This window comes from Bombus pyrosoma, linkage group LG7 (assembly GCF_014825855.1).
Source record: "Bombus pyrosoma isolate SC7728 linkage group LG7, ASM1482585v1, whole genome shotgun sequence".
NCBI lineage: Eukaryota > Metazoa > Arthropoda > Insecta > Hymenoptera > Apidae > Bombus > Bombus pyrosoma.
In genome coordinates, this window is record NC_057776.1 from 14,511,408 (window position 1) to 14,538,061 (window position 26,654).

General features: G+C 32.1%; 7 protein-coding genes across 15 annotated transcripts; 3 read left to right on the forward strand and 4 right to left on the reverse strand.

The window, feature by feature from the left end:
• The first annotated feature begins 108 nt into the window (after nucleotides 1-108).
• LOC122569135 (facilitated trehalose transporter Tret1-like) lies at nucleotides 109-9,779 on the forward strand. 6 transcript variants are annotated; one of them, XM_043729693.1, is made up of 5 exons: nucleotides 127-260; nucleotides 4,676-5,146; nucleotides 6,325-6,451; nucleotides 7,482-7,912; nucleotides 8,235-9,779. In XM_043729693.1, the coding sequence occupies exons 3-5, from the start codon at nucleotides 6,355-6,357 to the stop codon at nucleotides 9,138-9,140; spliced, it is 1,434 nt and encodes a 477-aa protein (XP_043585628.1). In that variant the 5' UTR covers nucleotides 127-260; nucleotides 4,676-5,146; nucleotides 6,325-6,354; the 3' UTR covers nucleotides 9,141-9,779. The 6 variants fall into 6 exon arrangements, with proteins under 6 accessions (XP_043585627.1, XP_043585628.1, XP_043585625.1 ...); XM_043729690.1 differs by lacking the exon at nucleotides 4,676-5,146 and adding an exon at nucleotides 2,868-3,029 and having other exon boundaries at nucleotides 133-260; XM_043729694.1 differs by lacking the exon at nucleotides 4,676-5,146 and adding an exon at nucleotides 2,868-2,944 and having other exon boundaries at nucleotides 133-260.
• LOC122569143 (cytoglobin-2-like) lies at nucleotides 1,189-4,223 on the reverse strand. 2 transcript variants are annotated; one of them, XM_043729716.1, is made up of 4 exons: nucleotides 4,003-4,223; nucleotides 3,545-3,739; nucleotides 2,301-2,526; nucleotides 1,189-1,711 (listed from the first exon to the last, which is right to left on the reverse strand). In XM_043729716.1, exons 2-4 carry the CDS (start codon nucleotides 3,700-3,702, stop codon nucleotides 1,580-1,582), a joined length of 516 nt encoding a protein of 171 aa, XP_043585651.1. In that variant the 5' UTR covers nucleotides 3,703-3,739; nucleotides 4,003-4,223; the 3' UTR covers nucleotides 1,189-1,579. The 2 variants fall into 2 exon arrangements, with proteins under 2 accessions (XP_043585651.1, XP_043585650.1); XM_043729715.1 differs by having other exon boundaries at nucleotides 3,969-4,192.
• Nucleotides 9,138-11,926, reverse strand: LOC122569138. Of its 2 annotated transcripts, XM_043729703.1 has the most exons (5): nucleotides 11,909-11,926; nucleotides 11,106-11,220; nucleotides 10,795-11,014; nucleotides 10,544-10,723; nucleotides 9,138-10,454 (listed from the first exon to the last, which is right to left on the reverse strand). In XM_043729703.1, coding segments are annotated over exons 2-5 (756 nt in total). In that variant the 5' UTR covers nucleotides 11,108-11,220; nucleotides 11,909-11,926; the 3' UTR covers nucleotides 9,138-10,100. The 2 variants fall into 2 exon arrangements, with proteins under 2 accessions (XP_043585638.1, XP_043585637.1); XM_043729702.1 differs by lacking the exon at nucleotides 11,909-11,926 and having other exon boundaries at nucleotides 11,106-11,284.
• LOC122569139 (deoxyhypusine hydroxylase) lies at nucleotides 11,437-12,931 on the reverse strand. Of its 2 annotated transcripts, XM_043729705.1 has the most exons (4): nucleotides 12,503-12,931; nucleotides 12,105-12,425; nucleotides 11,674-12,030; nucleotides 11,437-11,577 (listed from the first exon to the last, which is right to left on the reverse strand). In XM_043729705.1, exons 1-3 carry the CDS (start codon nucleotides 12,780-12,782, stop codon nucleotides 11,720-11,722), a joined length of 912 nt encoding a protein of 303 aa, XP_043585640.1. In that variant the 5' UTR covers nucleotides 12,783-12,931; the 3' UTR covers nucleotides 11,437-11,577; nucleotides 11,674-11,719. The 2 variants fall into 2 exon arrangements, with proteins under 2 accessions (XP_043585640.1, XP_043585639.1); XM_043729704.1 differs by lacking the exon at nucleotides 11,437-11,577 and having other exon boundaries at nucleotides 11,628-12,030.
• Nucleotides 12,932-12,948: 17 nt separating this feature from the next.
• Nucleotides 12,949-14,151, forward strand: LOC122569146 (probable 28S ribosomal protein S23, mitochondrial). Its single transcript, XM_043729720.1, has 4 exons — nucleotides 12,949-13,127; nucleotides 13,475-13,636; nucleotides 13,740-13,839; nucleotides 13,933-14,151. Exons 1-4 carry the CDS (start codon nucleotides 13,084-13,086, stop codon nucleotides 14,080-14,082), a joined length of 456 nt encoding a protein of 151 aa, XP_043585655.1. The 5' UTR covers nucleotides 12,949-13,083; the 3' UTR covers nucleotides 14,083-14,151.
• Nucleotides 14,152-14,389: 238 nt separating this feature from the next.
• LOC122569145 (7,8-dihydro-8-oxoguanine triphosphatase-like) lies at nucleotides 14,390-16,594 on the forward strand. The gene is made up of 3 exons (XM_043729719.1): nucleotides 14,390-15,041; nucleotides 15,773-15,918; nucleotides 16,285-16,594. Exons 1-3 carry the CDS (start codon nucleotides 14,890-14,892, stop codon nucleotides 16,476-16,478), a joined length of 492 nt encoding a protein of 163 aa, XP_043585654.1. The 5' UTR covers nucleotides 14,390-14,889; the 3' UTR covers nucleotides 16,479-16,594.
• Nucleotides 16,595-16,730: 136 nt separating this feature from the next.
• Nucleotides 16,731-26,561, reverse strand: LOC122569131 (leucine-rich repeat serine/threonine-protein kinase 1). Its single transcript, XM_043729683.1, has 3 exons — nucleotides 25,101-26,561; nucleotides 24,698-24,910; nucleotides 16,731-24,616 (listed from the first exon to the last, which is right to left on the reverse strand). Exon 3 carries the CDS (start codon nucleotides 24,606-24,608, stop codon nucleotides 17,223-17,225), a length of 7,386 nt encoding a protein of 2,461 aa, XP_043585618.1. The 5' UTR covers nucleotides 24,609-24,616; nucleotides 24,698-24,910; nucleotides 25,101-26,561; the 3' UTR covers nucleotides 16,731-17,222.
• Between the last annotated feature and the right edge of the window lie 93 nt (nucleotides 26,562-26,654).

Sequence of the window (26,654 nt, forward strand, 5' to 3'; positions counted from 1 at the left end):
ACAATGATGTAAACGCTGCAAAAGGGAAACCAATTGATATCGCTAATATACAACTCTGTGAAGATCGTCGTTGCTTCTTGCGTGGAAAAATATCCTTATCTGATTTTGAGTAATCGAGAAAGTTTATAAAGTGGATAAATCGTAGCAGCTAGTATCAGACGTTTAACGTGTCCCAGAATTGCACCAATGTTTCAATAGTGACCAGTCTCTGCATCCCTTAAAAAATTATATATTGTTTTATTTACAATATTTTGTAGCAGGTGAGTAATTATTTCTTACATTAACATTTTGGAGTGGTCGTGCGTCTCTTCATATACTTCCAATGGCGTTCCGCTTCGATAGTATTTTCGGTTCATCACGTTCTATAATGTTTAATATCGAATCGCAATGCTTGTGATGTGAAACTTGTGCAGAATTTCCAACGTTCCACCTTCTTCTTCTTCTTCTACAAACGGTGCGCTTCGCTTATAATGTAAATGTGAATAGTCTTCTATAGAACTCTAGATGACACTTGACCCCTCTACTTATCCTGGAATTCAGTGCTTTTGATTGCACGCGAAAAATACGCGTCCCGCCTGGTTAGATCGGCATCGTACAAGTATTATGACACAATTCGTACTTAGTTTAATCATCTTCCTCTATGATCGGCCACGCTCAATCACCTGTTAATCGAATTGCTCTTTCTGCAATATTTATTGAAGAAACACGACTTACTCCGACGGTACCGAACGATAAATCTTGTTTCTGAAGAAGAGACGTAAATTGAAATATGGTTATGTTCTGGACGTGATAATGAGAAACATGGTAATTCCATGATCTTTAATGGTATAACAGATTGTACTAAACATACTTGCAAATCCCCGAAAATTACTTGATAACACGGAAGATATAGTCATCGTACATAACGTGAGATACACAAAGAAAAGAAATATCTTGTATATTTCCTTTGAAATCGTTGCGTGTTTAAAAAATTATAATGTTCGAGAAATCAAAAGTCTAAAAATTATGATTCTCCTACTGCCAAATAGAATTTTATAATTTAAAACATAAATAATATCTAAATTTACAGACTCATTACGTAATAAGTACAATTGCATTATATCTATCGGGTGAACGGATAAAATAAAACGAAGACAAAAGAAATGGAAAAACGTGAAAGAAGAAAAAGTGAAATAAAAGATTTATACATTTTGGTCTAATAAATTGACGTGCAACTTTAATTCAAACATTCAATGGTTCAACATGCGTTACATAAAGTCGAAAATAATAAAATAATATAAAATCATGTCCATATATACATGCATTATACGATACGTTAACATTAGTATGCGCAAAAATCTATTAAGTGTTGAAGATACAAACGTATATATTTCTGTTCGATATTCACGGATAATTTGTGAAACATTTTTTTCCATTTTCATCCAACGTAGCTCTAGTGGTTGTAACTGTGCAAACATGTAAAACAGTGCATTTTATGTACAACATTTAATTCTTAACAACTATTATGGAGATTCGTTAGTTAAGGTTAATTATATCGACGAGATTCATCTTTTTCGAGCGCGTTCAATCGTTTCGTCCTTCAAGAAGCGAAAACCTGATATATCTTCGCAAATACCCCGTCCAAGGTTTTGCTCCACGCCTCGGCCACTTCCGGTGTGTATTGTTTCCCTAGTGCTTGAGAAAGCACTTTCAACACTACTCCTTTCAAATTCTAAAAATCGAAATCATACATACGATAAATCGTCTTTATTGTTCGTTGTTGTTTTTTTTTTTTCAACAAATTTTTATAAATCAAATTTATTCTACTAATAAAATTTTGATAAGCGATAAATAACAATTTATCGTTTGCCACGTACAATTATAGTTCTGAGAATTGTATAGCGGAGTTTTCTATCGAGAGAAACGTTCATCATTAGCACGTTGATCGCCAGGCGAATTTTATACAGTATCTCGCTCTGTAAATCGCGATAGTTTAAAATATACTACTTTGTAACATTCGACTTTCGTAAAATACGATATTGTATCTACGCACCTGTTCCCTTACAATCTTATCTAAATAGTTCACGTTATTGAAAATTTTTTAATTTCCGTAAAATTTATCTTATTTTAATCATTGTAAAAAATTTATTAACCTGAGTCACCGACGATTACCGTGGCAGTGAACGTGCTAAGAAAGGATGTTTCGTCTATCTTAATGAAAGTTTTCGATCGTAATAAAAATTAATAAGTAGCTCTTTTCGCTCCTAAACGACACGAGCAGAACTGCGTTGGATTTTTTACTGTTATTTTCCTACTCGTACCTCGAATTCTTCTTTCGTTTGGCCACGTTTTTTATGCCTCTCGCCCAGGCTGATTAGGCTCGCCTCCATTAATCCTGGGTCGTGCAAGGAATCGATAACACTATTTAAGGCCGTAATTACGCTGACACAATGAGCTTGAAACCGTTTATTAGCCGGCAATTCGTCGAACGGAACGTCCGCGAAAGCGCTAAAGTATCGCTGATATTCTGGATATGTTTTAAAGAATCTGAAAGGAATTACCGGACAGTCGAGTTTCGTCATCGTTAAAATCTTCAAATCGACGTTAAATTTTATAAGCACTGTATGAAAATCACATAGGAAACATATTTATCATATCTATTTTTATCGGTTTTCCGACCTTTATGTCGCTTGATGGCTAAAAAGATGCATTTCGATATGGAATAATTGAAAAGGAGAATAATCTAATAATAGAATCGAAAATATAAACCCGAAAATAGGCGATAAATCGATATTTTGTAAGCAGCTGAATGATATTAATTTAATTGTTGCGTTAATTTAACGTTAATCCGTATAACTAAAGTTATTAATATCTTTTTTATGTTCCAGGGGTTGGAAAAATCAAGTGCAATGACATTCTTGACATATTGAATATTGTATAAGACGCAGCAGATGTGAATTATTAGGTTTCCCATCTATTCCATTCGTAATTTTAAAGAAATGCCTGTCGAACTTATCTGTCGCTTGAAGAAACAATTTATCGCTGTTTATGTGAGAGAATTAACATATTATCCTAATAGCGTGTTATTAACGCCGGTTTTTGTTTGCATTTATTATTTATTAGAACAAGTATTACAAACTGTAAAAAGTTTTATAAGAAAAAGAGGAATCAAAGAGATGAAACAAAACTAAAATAAATGCGTAGCATTGGGATTCCTTAAGATAAGCCAGATCAAACAAGCTGAAAGTTAAAATCGTTTAACTCGAACGAAGGATAGAGTTATACAAATATTTTGTATCGAAATTAGAACGAGAAAAAGAAAGAAATGACATAAAACATAATGCGAAGATTTTTGATAGTTTATCTCTTGACGAAGGTTATCGATAATTAAAAAAAAAAAGCAAAAAAGAAAAATATGAACGCAACAGGCTTATAGATAATCATAAACTATAGTCAGCACGCTATTTATTCAGCTATCTTTTTATCGATTCAGTAGTTTTCCGAAATGTATCTTCTTCGCTTTCTTAGATTCGCAACAGTTGATTAAAAAATATATATCGCTTACGTGGTCATCACGGCAATCCCGGAAGCCACCTCGTCCTTTCTGATAACGGCCCACGTGTTCTGCACTAATTTCTTTTGTTTCTCCGTCAACCCTGTAGCTTCATCGATTTTGTTATCGTCCGATGAGGAGATTCCGAAAAAACGAAGGAACGTTCCCATTTTCGGTGGCCGGATATCGACGATAAAGAGCGAAACCCTTCGCAGAAAGAGGATAATGATTTTCGTTTTCCAAATCGAAAGGAACCACTGTATAAGTGGTGAGATGGTACGCGGTTCCACGATATGACATTTTGTTTAAGAAACGATGAATGAAAAATGAAAAAAAGAACGTGACAGAGGGTCTGAATGCACGTTGAATAAATCGATTCGATGTCTAGATCACGTCATGATCGCCGGTTATCAGCGTGCAAGCGGTGCACAATTACCGTAATTCTGTATGATATGTCACGTGCCACGTACTGTCGTTTCAATTCGCTCAATCGCTGACACGGTTGGACGACGACTACTCGTTCTTCGAGTCCGACTGACGGCACTGCCTATGTATCTAATGCTATTTTAAATCCACCCCCTCCGCTTGATCGTCGCTATGTACTACTAATACCACGCGGTTAAATGATTAAAGAATTAAACCTCTTTACACGATCTGCAACCAACTGGTTAAGTCGGTTAACCGATTCGACTAGTTAACGCTTATGGTCACTGAACTCCTCGCTCGTTCGCCGAACACCAATAACGTTCGATCGTTCGATCCTTGCTGCAAGTGGCTTGGTGACGACGACCGCGACGAATGCCCCTACTTCGTTACGTTAGCCCCTAAATTGATTTACGATCGTGCCACTGGCATCCGGTTAATTAATTCATATCGAGTTATCTCGATATGGTAAACTCGTTACTTTTAATCGATTAACCTTGCGCTACACGTTGCCGCAATGCATCGACGATACATGCGCCAGTTGTTCCGCCAGATAAATGTTCCTTGTACACGCTTCCTTTTTGCTTTTTATACCCTTTTTGCTTTTGGTATCCCTACCCTGCTTTTAACGCATCCCTTTCATCGATATTCGTTTTTCTTTTTTACTATCTAGAAAAGGTTATCTGACCTAAGTAAAATACTCTTTATAACTCTATATAGGTTCTGCTTTTTCGGTTGTGAATAAGAACATGAATTTGGCACGAAGATTCGCTACTTATTACGAATATCTTAAGGGTGCGACAGAAGAAATAAATAAAAAGAATTAAGAAATTAAAAATCGAGAAACAGAATACACGCATACATAGATACTTAAGCAAGAAGGCTCGTTACAAGAGATCCGAAAAATGATAAACATGACAATTACAAGTATAAGAAATTATGACAGAAACATTCCAAACGACTTGAAATACTCACACCAAGATAACGTACTTTAAAATTCATTAGGAATATTATTCTGTGATACAGGCGCGATTCATTGCCAATCTAAGAACGAGCCAATGATATAATATAACATAACATAACATAACATAATATAACGTAAAACAAAAAGAAAAACATCAAGATGAACCGGAACGTTAATGACCGAGATTCCTGCAGGATTATTCATTTAAGTTGCGCCCGCAAGAACAGGTAAGAATGGCAACAATGTAACATGTACTCTCACTACCAAATCATGTGTCGATACATCTGCCATCTATGAGCTGTCGCTAGAAATATAGAGTTATAAACATAGTTGTATTCAAATTAATTTCTAAACTAAAATCTTTAACCGTTTTAAAACTAGTTTCTCTAAATATAAATTCTCTGGGGTGTTTTGTCGTACGCTTCCCTTTGTTGAAAGGACTTATTTATTTTCCTTGCTTCAGTCAAAGTCAAATAACAGCGGTCAGCTTGTCGAATGTCATCGTTAGCTTTAAGTTGCAACGCATAGGAGAAAATATTTAATATGTTAACAATGAAAAATACTGAACGAGATAGGAAGAAGATCAAAAGTTATGGTGTGGGCACGTTTGCTTACTCGAAAGCTTCGTGAGCACGCAGAGAGATGAATGCTCGCTTCTCTTTATGATACAGAGTATAGAGAAAGGCGATCGTCTTCTCCACCACTTGTGACGTCAAATTTAAAGTTATATGGCGACAACTAAAACCACTTTGTGTTCCCGCCTATCATCACATGTACATGTTACACCGTTGCCATTCTCATCTTTTCTCACGTGCGCGGTTTCCAATTTAGGTGGATGATCCTGTATAATCCTGATCATAATTTTTCCCACTGACGTCACTCTACGAACTATATTAGACAAACCTAATCGTTTAAAGCTCTCATAGGATTTCCATATAGGATGCAGAGAGTTATACATTTCGATAAATGTCTAAAATGTCTAAAAAGTGTTCTGTTAAATGACGACAATGAACGATAAAATCATCGTTTCGTTTAAACCTTTGACACGTGTCTAGTACAAACAAGAAATTAAGGATTCTCAAAACGACATGATAAATCTTGGCTACGTTGTTTCTCCTATTATGAAGGAACGTGCTGTGATTGATAAGCATCTTCCTCGTGACAAATACGGATTGATGTGCACCTGTCAGGTGGCAAAATTGCGACATCATTTTTATTGTTTCGCATGAGATTCACGTACAATAAGAAAAAGATACAAGCTAGTCGTGCCACATAATCATTTCGAAATATGTTGTCTTCCATGCAAGGGAAAATCGTCAATTCGGTCGATGTGTACTGTTTTATATTGCTAGCGATTGAATCGAATTTCAAGTTGCATAAAATAATGAAAAGTTTTGTTTTTCAGGCAAAGGAAACAAAGTCAGAAGCAACGAGCATGACGGACATAGAAGTCGATTTAGAAAAAGTAGAAGAAAAGAAAGTCAAACCCGCCAATAGTAGAATTTATTTACAATTAATATCAAGCATTGTAGGTAAATATCGTTTATTATAACATATAAGACGAGTGGAAAAATTTTGTCGATTTTAAGCAATAAATGATTCGGCAAATCTCTCTCCACTTTAGTGTTACCAATTATCATCGTTCATCGATAGAATTCAATAAAGAATCAATAAAAATATCGACAGAATTTTTGTACTTGTATGATAGTCTATTAACATGATAATAGTGATAATAGGTATACGTTTAGCTATACAATCGTAATATTGTCATTAATTTCATATTATTTAGCAATCAGGGACGATGAAAATATGCAGCTTCCGGAAGATTTTCGATTCTTGGGTCTTAAAGTCGTACCAATTTTCTACTGTATATGTGCACATTATGAATATATTTTGCATATGAAGCAATTTCCATGAAAAAGTAGTGTCTGATGATTCTAATCACGCAAAAAAAAAACGCTATTTTTCACATCATGTCATGAGAAGCCTGTCGAACTATGCTTCTTAATAATAATCATTATCATTATCATTATACACTACAATATGTCGCAAGTTTTCTCAATAGCACAAATGAATGAGATAATTACATAGTTAAGAATTAACTATTGATAGAACAACGATCTCGTTAAATTCTTCAAAACTTCGACCTCCTTTATTTCTAATTTATTTGAATATATCCGTACAGTCCTTGGTCTTGATGAAAATTAGTATAAAATTATAGTATACTTTGAAGATCACCTAGAAATGGAAATGGACATAATTTTTTGCATAATCGAGAGGTTTACAGGAAGTATGGTACGAGTGATAAAATCTTCAATTTGGCAAAACTGTATATTAAAACACGCTAGACATTCGTAAGGGTTTGGAAGTTCATAATAAAAAGAGAGGCATAAAATCCTTTGAATAAATACGGTTGTTATGTATCATTTTCTGCTTGTTATCTTCCTTTTGGAAAAAGAAAGCAATGCACTTATACCATTTTTCCACTGAGCCTCTCAATTAGTGTAATCTGAATGTAATCGAGAAATATAATATATATCTTTTGTTTTTATTTTCTTTAAGTCAACCTAACACTACTGGCTTCTGGAATATGTTTCTCTTGGTCGGCAATTGCTGTAGAACAATATGAAGATCTAAAAAATGTCGACAATGCAGGCTGGGTAGTTGTTGCGTTGAATATTGGTGCCGTCTTCGGACCTATTCTATCTGCATTACTGCTAAATCGCATCGGCAGGAAATGGCTCATCTATGCAACGAGCGTCCCATTTATCGCTTGCTGGATACTCACGTATTTTGAAAAATCCTGGGCGTATCTTTTCGTGGCAAGATTCTGCGCTGGTATATCGATCGGTATCTTATACGCCGCAGTCCCACTGTATATCGGAGAACTGGTAGAGACAAAAATCAGAGGAGTGTGCAGCTCGATGATGCCTGTGATGCTTTATTTGGGATATATTTTCGTATACGGCATTGGTCCGCGAGTGGATAAAAGGGTAATTGTTTCAGATTTTCGACTAAAAGGTTATGAAATCATTATGGAATCAAAATAAATTGTTAAAATAATAATCACGCGGAAATATGACTTTATCGTCTTAAGTAGATGAAATCTACGAGTACAGAAAATAACGAAAGAGAGAAATATAATGTTTGTAAATTTGTATTCATAAACATTGATAAAAATGTTGAAAATAATCAGTGATTAAATTCTAAACGATAAAAATCGATAGATATTACATATTTCAACTTAAGAGTAATCACAAACGAGACAATATATATACATATATATATATATATCGTATTTTATACTTGTTTCAGATGTTCGCATTGATGAGTATAATACCAACAGCCGTATTTCTATTAACTGCTATATGGTTACCGGAATCACCTTATTATTACTTAATGAAAAAAAAGGAAAAATGTGCCGAACTAACCTTGTCATGGCTAAGACGTAAGAATGACAATAATGACGAGATAGAGGAGATGAAGAAATCGGTTGAAGCGGAAAGACAGGGTGGTAGCTACAAGGAGTTATTCATGGTAGCGAGACACAGAAAAGCGCTTTTTCTCGTGTTATTGTTACTTGCGGGTCAACAATTTTCCGGATATATGGGCGTTCTATCCTATGCCAGCACTTTGATTAAAAGTTTCCATACAAATTTCGATGATAATTCCATTCTTCTGATAATAAGTGCGATATCTATGATTACATCCTTAGTATCTTCGTGTGTAGTCGACAAACTCGGTAGGAAACCCGTTTTTCTAATATCGTCGTACGGTAGTTCGCTATGTCTTATCGTCATTGGAGTGTATTTCTTGCTTGAGAAATTAGATATGGACGTTCGTAACCTCTCTTTGGTACCATTGGCCGGGCTCGTAGTTTATATTATTAGCGTGGCATTTGGTCTAAGCTCGATTCCAGCGATCATCACCTCGGAGATTTTTTCAATAGACATGAAAAATTGGGCAACCATGGTCATTAATATGTACGGATCCATACTCGGTATAATCGTAGGCAAATGTTACCAACTCGTATCAGATCATGTTGGAAATCACATAATATTTCTCGTCTTTGCTGGTATCGAACTTGTAATTGCTATCGCTGCGTCCGTCGTCATGCCGGAAACGTCACAAAAGACTTTCGGACAGATTCAGGAAATTTTAAATAAAAACACAGCTAAACATTCGAATAAGAAGGAAGGCGAAGAAAAGGAAACGAACTAAAAAAACCTATGCATTTTATTTATTTAAGCTTCTTCTGTGATTTTCATTGCATCATTGGAACCCTATTTCAAACTGTTCAATTACCACGGGAAAGTGTGAGCGTCTCATAGACGTTCATGCATGCGAATTCTTCAAATCGCTAGAAATATTAATACGAAATAAATGTGTAGAATATTAAGAAAAAAGGATAAAAAACATTTTATTATATGCCAATACTAAATTTCAAACACCGAAATGAGTAAGATAGTGACGCATTCGTTTACGTTCTCTTGCCGTCTGGCTCACGATCTTTGCATTTGTACCTATAACGTAAGAATTTTATTTCGTGATTATATCAGTTGATAAAGAAATAAAAGGGAAAATATGAAAATCAAATATGAAAATCACATATGAAAATAAAATATAAGAATATACGTATGTATATATAATATATATTTACTTTCCTGCAATTCCGCAGAAAATTGTTTTGGGTTCTGCGTAGCTGCCCCATTTAAATTTATCGTATCATTATTGCCATCACGGTCGCTTTCCACCTTAAGGAAGAAGATATTACCAATACTGTGTCTATTTTTAACATTAATGCGTTATACATGTGAAATAATAAACTGTCATTTCTATAATAAAAGTAATACAAGCAAAGATTATTTGTCAACCTCCAGAATAAATTCCACTGGAGATAATTTGGATTTAACGTTTTTTTCAGTTTCTTGTCTTTCTTTGTTTCGTTTCGATAGTAACAACGAGATTCTTGTCGACTGGCTGATGCGACTGCTTCTTCTTCCTTTCAATAGTATAATCAAATAAAAAAGAAAAAGATCGGAAAAACATTTTTAATCCCTTTAAAACTAAAATTAAAAACTATTCCCTTAGAAACTATTTACTTTACTGATTATATGTATTATATGTAATTATGATTAATATTCATATATTACATACGTAACAATATCTGTAACAGTGCTCTTAAATCTTAAGTAGTAGAAATAGTATAGCGGAAAATTGCACAGTTTGAAATATTGCGTTACTTTGTCTTGGTTGATCCAACGTGTTGCTATCCGAACTTATGGCTATTTTTGGTGTTTTCGGTTTTATTTGTTTCTTACGATACAGTCTGTTGTTTCCCATAGACTTTTGATGAAAACCTCTACTTTGAAAATTGCTTGCATTAGTATCGTCCGTCGAATTTGTCAACATATCTGCTTCCATCGATGCCCACATTGCTTTCCGATATTCCCAATATCGTTTTCCATATATCCAATATTTCAATGGAAAACCATATACAGTCTGTGTCTCTGGATCAGGTTTGCACACATAACACTATTTATAATTTATTCTTAATTTTATACAAGTTCAACATTCCATCACTCAACAGATTAATGAAATGAAATTTTGTCTAAAACATATACTTTTCTTATTCCATTTCTCGTACGTAGTATTTGTGACATCCTTTCAGCATAATTGTCCATTAGTTCTATCATTATCTCAATTACATTGTTAGAATATTTTGTCTGCGTCGCAATATATTCCTCGGTCATTAAGTACGGTAACTCGGTAATTAACGCTTCCATTAGATCTGACATAAAGTTCTGTAAATGAAATGTAATTTACATTATATAATATTTCTTCACCTATTTTATATGCATAGAATATAACAAACTGTGAGATCCCCAAACGTTAATCCCATGTCCTTGTGAACCATTGCGATGTAGCCAAGAAAATAATCTCTGTGAGACGGTTTATCGTAGTAATTTATAAACAGGGCACATATGATGTCGCATATAGTAATAAATTTTTTTTTAATTATAGCTTCTTGAACGAATTCCGGAATTGATTCATCTTCGAAATACTTCACGTATTGCGGGTGATTTTTAAAAAGCCTGCGAGTTAGTATATTTCATATTTTATCTATTCAATAAATTTATATGTATTTACATTTATAAAGATTACACTGAAACAGTTTATAATTACATAGTACAAATTGCAAATCCATAATGCGACGTATCCTTTTCCACGGCCAACCAAATTTCTTTTACTTTCTTGAAATCTTCGCATTCGACTTGAACACATAGTTGCGCATCGCAATCTTTAATCAGTTTTAAACCAGTAAACTTATTATTAAGGAAATTTCCCATTTCTTTGGAATTTTAAATGCTCGAAGGTATGGACATATTGTGACACGTGTAATATTCATACAAACTGAATATCGCGCTTAACACTGCTACGAATCTTGGGTATTTTTCAACAAATTGTATTCTCTTTGCAGAGAAAGATTCTCCAATGTTACGAAAAATGTAAAAAGAGGTTGTCCTATGCGTGTTTCCTTATTATACTTTAATGTTAAAATTTCATTTTTGGAAGAAATTCATTTGAACAAACGAGAACACGATTCAATGGAAAATTTGTATGTCCTTAGCTGGTTTCATTTGATAATGAAGGTAAACTATAATCATTAAAATTTAATACAATAATTACTTATAATAAATTACAATATTTAGCAATTTCTACATTGAATAATTTTATTTTAGACACAACTTACTACATTAACATTGTATTTATAAGTATAGATGTGTAAAAATGCAATTTTAGGCAGCAACTTTCCCTAACGTATCTGCATATTGAAATTCTGTACTATTCTCATACTCGCACATGTCCAATGCAATTACACAACTTTCTCGTACAACCCTTTTACTGTCGTTTAAATACTTATTTAAAATATCAAAACAATATGGAGTAGCAATAGAACCCAATGCTTCTGCACATTCGTGACGCACCATTTCATTTTCTTCTGTGTCCTTTAACGAAGCTTCTAAATGTGGGACAGCAATCTCTTTCTGAAGTTGTCCAAGAACAAAAGCTATCTCATGTTTGAACAAAGCACTGCCTGCTTTTAAACCTAAAATTATAAAAACAATAAATTATAAAAATAAAGCTGAAAATGGAAAAAAGGATCATTATTATTTTATTTACCTTCGCTAAGAGCAAGGATACTGTCTGGAGTACATATATTTCTCAAAGAGAACATGGCTCTGTATCTTTCGAACAAAGAAACGTTTTCATTTAAAAGAATCTCTTTTAACTTCTTAACATCAGCAATATCTGTTGGTGGTGCTGGGTCCACTGACATATAAGGACTTTTTTGCAAATTTGTTGAATGGCTATTTAATTTTAACCATTGCAATCTGCATAATGCTAATTCACATGTTTCTGCAACCTCTGATACACAATCTTTACTGTATTCTTCTAATATTGGTATTACAGTAGGATCTCCAATTGCACCTAAAGCTTCGCCTATTATAAAGAAATATGTTACTTATTATATGTAATATACAGAATTTGACATAGAATAAAGAATAAATATATAGTACCTGCTTCATGACGGACCATTGGTTCTTGTGTAACGTCTTTCAATATTTCTATAAGAATTGGTATAGCACGGGAATCTTGCATTTGACCAAGACAATATGCAAGTTCGTGCTTTAATAAAGCTGATTCATCATTAAAGCAATTATGAATTTCTTGAATAGCTTTAGCTCCACCGATATTTTTTAACGTAAATAAAGCACGAAATCTTTCTTTTAATGGTCGATTTTGGTCATTTAAGACACGACCAATTGCAGATATTTGATTCTCATTTACTTGCAACATATTTTCAGGCTCTTAATGAAATTAATTGAAAATATAAAATTTTCTAATGTTTTATAAAATTTATTTCATTACAATTACAATAGATGCCACTTTTTATAAGTTCTAAACAACAAAGTATTATATGTACTAAACTGCTGTTATATAGAAACATTTGAGGTTAAGTATCAAATTGAATAATGTCACATGGTCAAAATTTCGCAGAAAAAACAGGAGGATATATGTATACACAGTGTACATCAATTAAATACTACAATATACACATAAAATTATAATTCACGAATTATAACGCTATATTTAAAATATGGCACAGAGTAGAACAGAAAGAATCGGAACAATATTTACAAGGTAAAATTATTTTGCAGATGTTTATGAAATTTTAAGGAATATATTCTATATAAAAAATAAGAATTGTACCATTAGATAAATTGTTTATTATCATACAGATTATTTTTGACGTCATATATTATACACGCTACTATTTATATACAAAATTAGTGGCAACAAATAAAAGTATTTCCATTCTATTAAAAATGATAAATGCGATAAAAGGTTAAAACTCAGTTATCTTGAAGTTCTCAGGATAAACAATTATCCTAAGGAAAACAATTTTATTTTAATCAATTACTATAGCTATACGAGAAAATAATTTTTTAGAATTTCAAGGTAATTTTATTTTTCTATATTATTTTTAGAGTAACGTCACTGTTACGTACAGATGCATTACATCTTGATAATTTACCAATATGGTATGAGATATACAAAGCCCATCCTCCAAAATATGAACCAAATTTTAGTAGAAAACCATCAACAATGAATATACAAAAAATATTTTATGAGGAAGATCTTATAAGAGCGTAAGTAAAATTTCAAATTATATGTAAATAGTTGTAAAATATATATTTATCATCACCATGTACTTGTAACATACATTTACATTTCAAATGTGTAATTTTGTAGAAAATTTCACAAAGATGTATCACTACCTATTATAGATATGAAAGAAGATAAGATTACCCAAACTCAAATCTTTTTGACTATTTATGATTGCTTATTACAGGTAATATAAAATAGAAATTCTATTAAACATAATGCTATATGACATATATAATTATATGACAATCAGATTACAAATTTATTCTACTTGTTATAGGGTGGTGTTAAAAAAGAAGAGGCGTATGAGAAAGCATTGAAGAGTTATAAAACAATTTTTACAACTCAAAGATCATCAGCAAGTATCACCACATCATCAAAGGTACCTCCGCATAAAAATATTGAACATAATAAAGAACAACAAACATAAGAGTTTGTATATATTGTATTTATAATGATATATTGAATAGAGAAAAATATAATATTAAATTTGATGCAACATATATTTAATCTTCACTGCGCATACTATCTTGTTTTTGTTAATATTATATATGTTGTTAATAAATATAAGGATTTACCTTATCACTTTAAATGTATATATAATTTTGTAATATATCATTGCTACACAATAATTTACATGCTACTATGCTACCTAAAACATATCAAACTGTATACAAATTTATAAACCTAGCCCTTGAGTCGCTAATAATCCATACAAGTGATTGGCGTGACGTTAAATTAAAATAAAAAAATGAATAATTTAACAAAAGTGCTAATCTGCTTATTTATTATAAATATTGAAATATGATTGGTAATGTAAGATAAATTAGGTGGTGAAAATATGTATTTCATTATAGAAGATATACCATCATAAAATTTACTATCATATCATCATCATATCATCAAATAACACTTCGGAGGATATAATAAATATGTGTAAACGTACGTTCAGTAACTACCTTTATCGTTAGTGTACTTTAAGCATTCTAATAGCAGCATAACCTTTCAAGCAGCTCAACTAAGTTTCAAATTAAAACGTAAAAATTTATATTATACAATAACTCTCTTATTGCAAATTCAATCTTTATTTAAAGAAAGAACCAGAAATCAATTTCAGCCTTAAATTGTACAAAATTAGTACTATATGAATGTATTACTGTTGTGATTTTCCAAAAGAATTTTATCACGCGCAAAATAGAATAAAACTTCAAGTTTCTAGATAAGTTTATAGATCAAAATGTCTACAAAAAAAGTTTTTTCGTTAGTCTTTATTAGAAAAACAATAGAAATTTTATTGGGCTTCAAAAAACGAGGATTCGGAAAAGATAAATGGAACGGTTTTGGCGGTAAAGTGGAACCAGGAGAATCAATTTTTCAAGGAGCTTTGCGGTAATTAATTTTAAATAACAGACTGAAATTACCTCATGTAAATCGATAAGAAAAACGTTGTAAATTTCAATTTTCACTGTAATACTATATTATATATAAACTAAATAATATAAACTTTTTAAAAGAGAAATTATTGTTAGTAATAAGTTGAGAATGTTATATTCAACAATATCTTATATTTCATAATAACTGATACATTAAATAACAACGAATTTTAACAAAGATTTTTATCACTTTGTTTAATTATATACAGGACGAGTCATGAAAATGATAATAATATAAATTTGACAAAGTTAAAGAAAAACTATTTATGAATATCAGAGATCTTTTTATTTAGAATATAGAAACAAAATTGTTATACACAGGATATTTTATTTATGGTTTTTAATAACGCCATATATCCAAAAAGAAATTGTTCATTTAATCCTATTTAAATCTATTTCTGCACATAATACCTTTACAAGATAATTCTAAAATATTTTTCATGAATCATCATGTATACACAGGTACAATTTTAAATTATTAAATAAATACAAAATATTACACTTAAATTAAAATTGTAATAGTAATTGGTAAAAATAATAGAAAAGATATTTAGAATAATCTAAAAGTAAAATGTATGCAATTTAATATGATTATTGCATGTAGTGTTTTATAATATTGCTATCACACATAAACGAGATAAAAATTAAAGTGTATACTTCTTAAATTATTGGTGTATAATTTTATAGCGAATTAAAAGAAGAATGTGGTTTATCTGCACAAAAATTAAAAAAGGTCGGAATTTTAGAATTTGAATTTGAGGGAGATGAAGTTCTATTAGAAGTTCATGTTTTTGAAACATATGAGTATTGTGGAGAGGTAATAGAATCTGAAGGTATTTAAATTTCAAACATTAATATTATAACTAAAATTAATATTACATTATTATCAAGTATTTATTCTTATTATTAATTATGTATATTTTTATGTGCAATATTAATTATTATTCCATGTCTCTATATTTGTTTATTTCAATCATACTGCAATAATATCTATCTAATCATAATCAGGAAATTGCATGGTATTGTTTAAACTATGCAAACTATAAAAACAATTAAAAGGACAAAGAAACTAGAATATGTTTGAGCAAAATGAAAAGGTTTAAAAAGATATCTATTACATTTTTTTTGTAATATCTAATGTATACCTAATTAAAAATATAATAGATACACTGTAATTATATTTATATTCTTTTGTTTAGAAATGCGACCAAAATGGTATAATTTGAAAGATATTCCTTTCAAACAAATGTGGCCGGATGATGAATATTGGTTCCCTTACATGTTACAAGGGGAATTATTCAGAGGATATTTTTTGTACCGAGGTCAAGACCTAATACTTAAGTATAACATTGAAACTATGGAAGAACTACCAGCATTAGATCGTATCTCTTAACATTCACCTTTCATTCTTAACACACACCCTGCTATACATTATTAATAATTTTAATTATTGTTAAAAAATTCACTTTCACATTTTTATAATTATAATAAAATTTGGCTTCATACTAATTTGATAATCTTTTTAGTAATAAAACCATCTTGTAGTCATTACTTTTTATCACTCATTAATCTTAGATTATATCAAGAAAGATTTTTAAGCAGACATTATACAAATATGTTACATTGGTACTACATTAATTGTACCTGTTTGCTGATTTTCCATCAACTAAAAGCACATATGCTAAACTGTATCCGATATACAAATATTTTGTAATATTTTAGAGATCATTAAATAATTTTTCAAATATGTTGCGAGGCTAATAATCCCTTTTTCTACCTTTTTCTTTTTATTAAATGAATATATCATTACTTTAAAAATCTAAGTACTTATATAATAAGTTATAAAACTATACTGTGATACATCACATAAAGATAAAAATATCCTGTTTAAATTATGATTATTTTGTAAATGAAGATTTGCAGAGAATATATCAATCAAGCACCATATAGCTTGGACATATTAAAAGATAAATATTTTTATCTTCAGCTCAAAAAATACAAGATGAGGCAAGATAGAAAGCTTAAAGTCTACAGACTAAAATATATCATGGACGTATAGAATTCTCAACCAGTTATATCACTTTTATCTTTGCACCATAAAGCACACTTGGCTTTACTTTGTCATAAAAAATTATAATTAAGCAGCTGACCAATGTTCAGATCTCCATAAGAGAGTGTACATACTATGCTTAAGATCTTCTGCATCTAAACTGTCAATCAGAAAATCTGTATATCGTGAAATTAAACTTCTGTAACCTTGGCCAACAGTTGCTAGTACTAATTTCTTTTCATCTGTTGACTTAAATGATATTATTTGACATACCTTACCTTCGAAAGGTCTGAAAACGGTAATCGGTCTAAGAGAGTTACATTCAGCTACTACAATACATCCCCAAGTAGTACCAATATATAACTGATTCCTACAAGCTTCCAAGGCTGTTACTTGGCACTTTTCTGTTGATAAATTTTCTTCTATAGAAATGGACTTTAAACTTTCTGAACAAGGTACTAATTTAGACATATCTAATTTATTTATTATTTGCCTAGTATCCACATCCCATTGATACACAATACATCCAGGATATGTGTATGATAACACAGAATTTTCAGCACTCAATAAATGCGTAGCAAATAAATTTTTAATAGCTGTTTCCCCAGTTACATGAGAAAGTTGTACTGTATCTATTAAGCTGTTGTCTTTTAAAACATAAATTGACACTTTACCAAAACTTTGTCCCACCCATAACTCCAATATTCGTTTCTTTTTATAGACAGCTGCCAAGGAATACGTCTTTATATTATCTTGAATATCAGTTGTAATTTCCATCTTTTTCATTTGTGTGAAAGAATTTGACAATAGAAATGTCTTACCACTATGCAGTGCCACTGCAAATTGTTTTATTTGTTCTAAATAAATTAGACCTACTATTTTAGATTCCATACTATGATCAGGTTCAAGATTATAACTAGCAACACAACCAAAATTACTGCCTAAATAGACATGTATTTGCCCCATATCATCACCAATCCATATGTATCCATCTACTCCACACATTGCATATGGTATTATAGGAGTTTCAATCCTAACATGTTGTAACCAACCTTTCTGTGTTCCTAATAACATATCAACTTCACCATTATTATGTCCAAACCAAATTTCATCTCCACTTAAATTCTCTTCTATAGTTCTATTTGTCATAGTAATAGCAGTTACTTGAGTTCTTTCTGTTAATAATATGACATCTATAAGATGCGTAAATTCAGGTGCTGATGCAATGGAAACTATTTGACTTGCAGTAGGTCTATCTTTTGGATTTTGAGCCCAACATATAACCATTAAATCAAGAGCATAACAAGGATGAAATGTTTCCCTGTATGTTAATGGTGGTCTTCCACCTTCCAAAATACATTCTTTAACTGCTTCATGGCCCTCAAATGGTTGTCTTAATGTGATCAATTCATATATAAACATTCCAAATGAAAAAGAATCAACTTTTTCAGTATATTCTTCTTCACCGTTATATTTAATAATTTCAGGTGCCATAAATCCTTCTGTTCCTCCAAATCCTTTAGCACCAGTTGGTAATGTAAGTCTGGATATGCCATAATCAGCTACTTTAACATGAACAGGATGTTCAGGGTAATCTTGAAATGGTAAAGGCATCTGCCAAACTAAAACATTTTCTGATTTTAAGTCTCTATAAATCACATGTTGTTGATGAAGATATTCTACTGCTTTTGCTACTTGGAGAATTATAGCTTGTAATGTGTATGGATCTAATTTAGCACCAGAACGTCTGTAATTTTTCAATACATTATCTAATGCACCTTCTGGTGCCAAATCTAGTACTAGTGCTAGTGGACTAACCACTATTCCAATTAGAGGTACAATATTTGTATGTCTGAGTGTCAACAAAATATTTAATTCTTGTCTTGCAGTACAGTAGGCTTTACAAGCATACTGTAAAGGATCTCTATCCCATTTACTTTGTGCAGCTTTATAAGCAAGAATAGCAGATTGTTTTGAATTTGGACCTGGTGGAACTGGTTGCAACATTTTGATGGCAACATCAACTTTGTGATAAGTTCCTGATAAGCGACAGACACCTTTAAATACAAATCCAAATGCTCCACGACCTAATAATTTCCCCAATTTAACATCCTCTGATTTTATTAAGTGTTTTGATCCTAGATCCATAAAAATAATATCTGGAGCTACATGTGACAATGGTATATCAGAGTGTTTAGGACAACTAATTGGTTTATTACTATAGGCAGACAAAATGCATTCTTCAACCATCCAGGAATATGCTAAAATACCTTCAAAATGAGTGCTTTGTTTAATAATATCTGGATGACCCTCTAAAGATGGCATTCTGCTTGATGTTAAGCTATCATATCCTACACCGCTATCGCCATCAGATTTATAACTATCCTGGCTTTGTCTTTCTTTATTTATATAATATTTTTGAATATCTTCCGTCAAACGATCAGTATCACTAATTTCATTTTCGTTTTCTCCATTATTTAATAAACAGCGTGGACACGGTATTAATCGTGTGACTAATAGTTTACCCTCGGATGTATGCACAAAACGTGTTCCTAATGTAGGATACCAATCTTCTAATAAAATATCAATATGATCGACTATTAGCGCCAATAATTGTGGCATACTTTCTGGTCGAGGTTCTACTACAATTGCTTGATAGCCCATTGGTTCTTCTTCAGCTGAGTCTGACATAATGGGTTGTTTTATCACTAAAGTATCAACTGGAAACCAAATTTCTAAAATTGCCGAATTCTTCAAATCTACTGTACACCATATTCCATCTTGTTTCAGTTTAAATTTAAACTGTCTATAGTCATACGGTGAATTCTTTAAGTTATAATTGACTTCTTTGAGGCGTAGTAAAGTAATATTAGAATATTTTAACTCTATCCCTGTTTGCCAGAGTACCCACTCAGCTTGTGTATCTAACAAGCTTATAAAAATATTATCATCAACGAAATCTTTGAAAGGCGCTAGAAATGACATCACAATCTCAACAATAGCATCGTCGGCTAAAATTCTAGTTATGAGCCTCGACCAAAAACCACTGGGAAAATAAGACATTAAAAGCAGCCGCGTGACAGAACAATCTGGTTGTGACCTAGACGTTAGTACACATTCTGTACTTGATTTACTTTCTCCGGTAGAATTTTGAAATGTTATCATCGGAGATGTAATCTTTTTAGAACGTATGTGCCAGCTTCGTGTTTTTACAGGAATTTTGATTATTTGATTATTTCTTAAAATATCTTCTTCAGTTGGCAATAAAGAAGGAATCAATAGAGTACGATAATCCCAAGTTAACGCAACTTCAAACTTATTTAACAAGCTAACGATATATCCTTGGGTATCTATAGACGATATCGTAGAGGATTTAAAAACATGTTGAATATCGTCTAATTTCATTATACCACACCTGGCAAAAGGATTAATTTCACGTATCGTTACTACATGTGCTAACATATCGCAAAGCCACTGTGGATCAAGAAAGTATAAATCCTTTAACGTAGCATCGTCATAATGTAAAATAATACCATTTTCATGGAGAAAAAGTGTTGCTTGATGTAGTTCAGCAGGATCCCTAAATGACCTATGCAATTTTTGAAGCTCGTTATTAACTGCTGTGTAATACTGATCAGCTTTTAAAACCGGATCTGCACCAGACAATTTCCTATCATGTGCAAGCTGTATTACCACATCTTCCAAGGCAAGATAACTGGCAGGAACTTTTTGCTCAAGCAATAATTCTTTGCTCCCGGGTGATCTTAAACTAAATACAACATCGTATATCAAATTACATAGCATTTTTATATTGTGCTTCGTTTTACAGCTCACTTCAATGGTCTCCATGACTTTTGGTAAGCCACATTTTTCAGCGTCAACCACGTTTATAAATTTATCACGGATATATTGTTGTAATGCCTCGCTATGCTCGTACGATATATCATAATGAGTACCAACAATGATTACTGGAGAATTCGGAGCTCTGCTTTGAATATTTACTAACCATTGAAATATTTCAGATACACCTTTAAAACCATCGATGATTCTCCATACAACCAAATATAGACTTCGTTTAGATAAAAAGTATTGATGTGTTGCATAGTATTCTCTCTGACCACCAAAATCCCACGTTCTAAAATAAACTGGGCCATGGGATGACTGACCTCTCACTTTTTTTTCATAAATCCAGTCTCCTATATCAACGCCAACGGTAGATATCGTTGTTCCCCTGGCAGTCTTCGCGTTGATATTTTTATTACCCATTCGTTTTGCCCAGTGTTCTGCAGCTTTTTTTTTATTTGGAACTTCACCCTCTTGTCTCAACTGTTCCAATAAGCTAGTTTTACCGATACCTTGAATTCCTACGATCATTAACTTCATGCGTGCATACGGTTTAGCGTCCTCTAAAATTGATTTTAAATATCCAATCACGTCCATTGTTTTATATTTCTTCGACTCGATCATTGTTTTCAAAGGTTCTTGCAATCTACATCCTTGAGTATTTAAATTCCACAAACGGGAAAGCAGACCCATTTGTGGTGGCAATTCGATGATTTCCGGATTACCGCTTATATTTAGAACAGATAAATTATTAAGCTCGTAAATGTTCTGGGGAATTTCTTTCAATTTGTTATTGCTAACGTCGAGCATACTAACATTAGGAAACAGAAGATACAATTTTGAGCCAGAGTAAGTGATTCTTGTGTCCCTGTCTATATTCTCCTCTTCTAAATTTGGCATTTCCCCGTCATCGATCGATGTTAATTGAATTCTACTCAACAAATTGTTAGCAAGAATCAGTGTTCTTAAATTCTCTAAGCGTAAGTGACGTCTATGCGTGCAAACCGACATGAGGACTACATCGCGTAATGATGTAGCCGTTTGTCTGTTACTGCCTGGAACGATTGGTGACTGTACATTTGTTGCGGGACAATAACACGCAGTGTTCGCTTGTTCCATCAAGTCAGCACCCTCCACTTGTGGTAAACTGGGCCATCGAGAGATTTGATTATTGGATAAGTCTAACTGTTTTAAACTCGCCGGATATGATGTTATATGGCTCATGGATCGAAGAGAATTATAAGCCATATTTAATCTCACTAGATTAACAGCTAAGCATGGCAAAGCTACTGGAATACTATTAAATAAATTATGCGCCAAGTTCAGGGATGTAAGTACCGATCTTGCCCCACTTTCGTTATCGTCTGAAACCTTTTCCGATACTTGAACGGATTTGGTCCAAACATGAGGGCGATCCATCTCGATAATTTGTGCATTTGCTATTTTAGTGAATGACTCAAACTCCAAGGAATCTTCACGTGATATAGCCAATTGCGATGCTAAACTTCGACTGCTAGGGCTATTGTTTAAACAATCCTCCCTTTGTGTTTTTCGTGAAATATTTTGCGAAACTTGACTAGGTAAAATCTTCAACAGATTAAACGACGCGTTCAATTCCTTTAATTTCGGTGCTCGCCATAAATTATCTGGAAGACACTGCAATTTATTGTTTGAAACATCCATAATCTCCAATGCAGGTAAATTCATTATGAATTCCGGCAATTGTTCCAATCGATTATCCTGAAGATACATCTCTTCCAAAACTGGACACAATTTGTCTTTAGGACTTTTTGGTTCGGCTGTAAGAGTGTCTATTTTATTTTGAGCCATATTGAGGTATCGCAAGCTTTGTAAATAAAATATGATAGGTGGTACAGAAGTGATAGAATTAAGAGAAATATCTATCCTTGTGATAGCATATAACACCAAGTCGTTATTTTTAGCACTCAGCTTTTTATTTACGTGTAATACGGCATCTGTCAACCACTGAGCACGTATTTGTGAAAGATGACATTGTTGATCATGCCAATTAATCATCGTTGGTGTATTTGGAAATAGCGTCGAATACGTTACGTTTCCAAAAGAGGATAGTGCAGAAAAGTGAGAAGTTTGGGTACATTCGGTCATAGCTTTTTTGTTAATTTTGTATTCTGAATCAGGGTAAGCTTTTATAGATAAAAGTTTTGCCGTGAGAGGTTCGTCTCTGTTTTGTGCGGCGATTTTGATTGCTTTGCATGTATTATCTACAGCACTGTGCTTCAGTAAAAGATCTGCAATTTTTATGTCACGTTGTTGACAAGCTATAATCAACGCGCTAGAGTAATTACTTTCTGGATCACTCTGATCATAAGGAACTTTTACAGGCAAATTAGGATCGGCACCTGCCAATAATAAAGCGGTAACTACTTCTGTGTGCTTGCCTTTTACAGCCGCATGTAAAGCAGTTTCGGTAACATTGTTGCAATACAAATCTAAGTTTAATGGACATATCATATTGTCATCCTTTTTATCGAACGCTTTGCTTCTAAAATTTAAACTAGACATTAATCTTTGTATACCGCTCGAAATCTTTCTTTTCGACATCGGAAGTGGCTGCGCCACCCCCATATCTTCTTCTTTGATTTTTCTTGCTTTTACTTTATAATTTAGTAGTAATTCTACGATTTTTATGTTTCCAAGCATACTAGATATATAAAGAACATTTTGTCCCGTAACGTCCTGAGTATTGATATCAAATGGCATTTCGTATTCATATTCTCCGGATGAGTCTTTATAGCGTTGATACGTAGTTTGTGGATATTCAAATTTCAATAGTAAATCAATAACTAAATGATGACCATTTATAGTTGCCACATGAATTGGTAACCATTTTTCCACAGTTAAAGATTGTACTTGTTTAGGAAAGTGTCGGAGAAGCAATTCTACTATTTCTACTTTACCGTTGTAACAAGCTATATATAATGGACAGTATTTGGTAACAGGATGCATTCTGCAATCTGCACCATGATCCAGAAGCAAACGAACTATATCTTTGTGACCCATCTCGCAAGCTATAAAAAGTAGAGTATTTGCACCATTTGGTGCCATGTTGATAATACATTCCAAATCCGAAGTATGTCCTTGAATAAGACTTTTAGCTGCTACAACATCTCCTTGAATACAGATTGCACGCAAAGAAGCATGTACTGCGAGTTTTTCCAATTCATACTTTTCAGCTGCCGATTTGAGCAAATTTATGCTGACATCTTGCTTAGCTTTCTCAGCCACATCTAATGGTCTTTCACCATTATTGTCTTGGATCATTAGATTTGCATTGAATTTTAAAAGTTTTTCAATGTTGGAACTATGTCCATGTTCTGCACAAATATGTAACGGTGTTCGGTAATGACCCCGTGGCCCACATGGAATATTTGGATTTGCCCCTGCAGACAGTAGTACATCCAAACATCTTGAATTTTCAGTAATAGCTGCAGCATGTAATGGTGTTCTACCCCATGAATCTTGACTATTTATATACTGTGCATGCTCTCCTCTTAGAAGGTCTTCTAATAATTCTGCATTATCCCACAAAGCAGCTTGGTGTAGCAGACGACCAGGAAAATCTTCATCAATAGGAGTATAATCTTCCATGATGTAAACTATAAATATTTACATTATATTCTTATATTCATATTTTTATAATATATATTCTAGTTGCAAAAATATTATTTTATACTTACTATCTGTATCTTGAATATAAATATCTTGATTACATGATTATAAATTCATCTGATCATCAGTTATGCAGTAATATTGTTTGTATACTCTTCTCTTGTGATATTTTGCATATGACTTTTTATTCTCAATTTGATCAAAATTGAATGTTTTATATTCAATATAATTTAGTATGCAAAAAATTGCACCATTCTTTATAAATTTTAGATCCACTGTGTCTAAAGTGGAAGTTAAATATTTAAAATTGTTTACATACATTTGTAAAATTTCGATTATTTATTTACGTGTTTTTACATAAAAATTTTTATATATTTTAAATAGAATCTCTGAATCTTGTTACTTTCTTCTCGTAATTAAATAACAATCTTGTTCATAATTTAAAATTTAGTGCATAAATACAAAACTCACATATATGTCAAAATATATCAATTGGAGTACGGTTTAAAAATATTCACAAAAATCATGTTCGATTAATATATTCAAATTTTTCACTGTTCACTGTACGTGCGTAATTTTTTCTCATAATTTTTAATTGTTTCCTTTTGGACTGACAATTAAAATAGTAGCTTGTTTTCTATGATAGCTTTCGAATAAAAAACCAGTATGATATTAAACATAACACTTAGCGACCGCCATTTTGTCAGTTCTCTTTATCGACTGTACGCACCTAACACACCTTTAGCTACAATTTTATGCATGAATAACATCGGATCGATTTAAATAAATATCATTACCACAGACGAAATATAGAGTACATATATTGTCTTATGGGGCTTCGTGCCACACAAACTGAAATACCGATTGTGTAAAAAAAAATTAGAGGTTTTGTTATGCCTCCTACGCTTTAAAGTGGTGGATTTAGAAAACATAATCAGTCCAATCACCGAGCGATAAAGTCAGTGAATGTAGCAAAGAAACATCTTCCGTTGCACCTACGGGTAAAAATTTTGTATCGTGTAGTTAGAAACATAGTAAACTGTTGACATACTGTACCCCACACGTAATGAATCATTCATGAATGAAAAATTACATTCCCATATTTCCTATTGTATACAGCGCAAAGAGAACATTATTAATAGATTTGTAAAATAGTATAAATTCAAACGCGACCTTATTTGAACTCGTTTTAATCATACATATTATCATAATATGTACTATTACATTATGTATATATACATATATATAATGTTTATATATTATATACATATATAAGGACCTTCATAGACATATGTGTGTGTATATAGTGGAATTTTAGCAATTTACCGATGACAGTTTAATTTTTGATATAGTATGGTACATACAAAATTTAAACCCTAAATCGATCTTTTCTTTCTTTACTTTTTTCATAAATTAGATACACATCTAACAATAAGTACATGTTTTCCATAAGAGGAAATTTCACACTGAAGACATTACGATCATTGAACGAGCAACTTATATTAATACTGTAAATTGTAGAATATTCCCAATATTATTTCATGACACTTATCTATTTATAGCTCTTAGATTTATATTCTATTTCACATATACTCACAATAAGAATTCATTCTTCTACAAAACGGTAAAAAAGATTAGAATTTCTATCTAAAAAGTCAAAATTTATGTAGTCTTTCTTCACAATTATAAAAGCATATTCGAACATTTGGAACGCCATTCAAATAAGATACGTTTAGATACATTTTCACGTGAAGTACTTTATCTATTCTTTTTCGATTTATTCCTGATAGTTTCACGAAGATTCTATGAAAAACATAAAGATTCAAATTTTCACTGATGATCTTTAATTAAGATTGGACCTTTTTAAATTTGTTATGGCGAATACGATGATTCTCTTTCGTAAAATAAAATAATATAAATAATATAAATGTGTCATCATACGTGACTTTAATCATATAAACAATAAGAAGTATATATTAATGGAAATAATATTGAAGTAGCAATAGTTACGTAGAATTAGGAAAG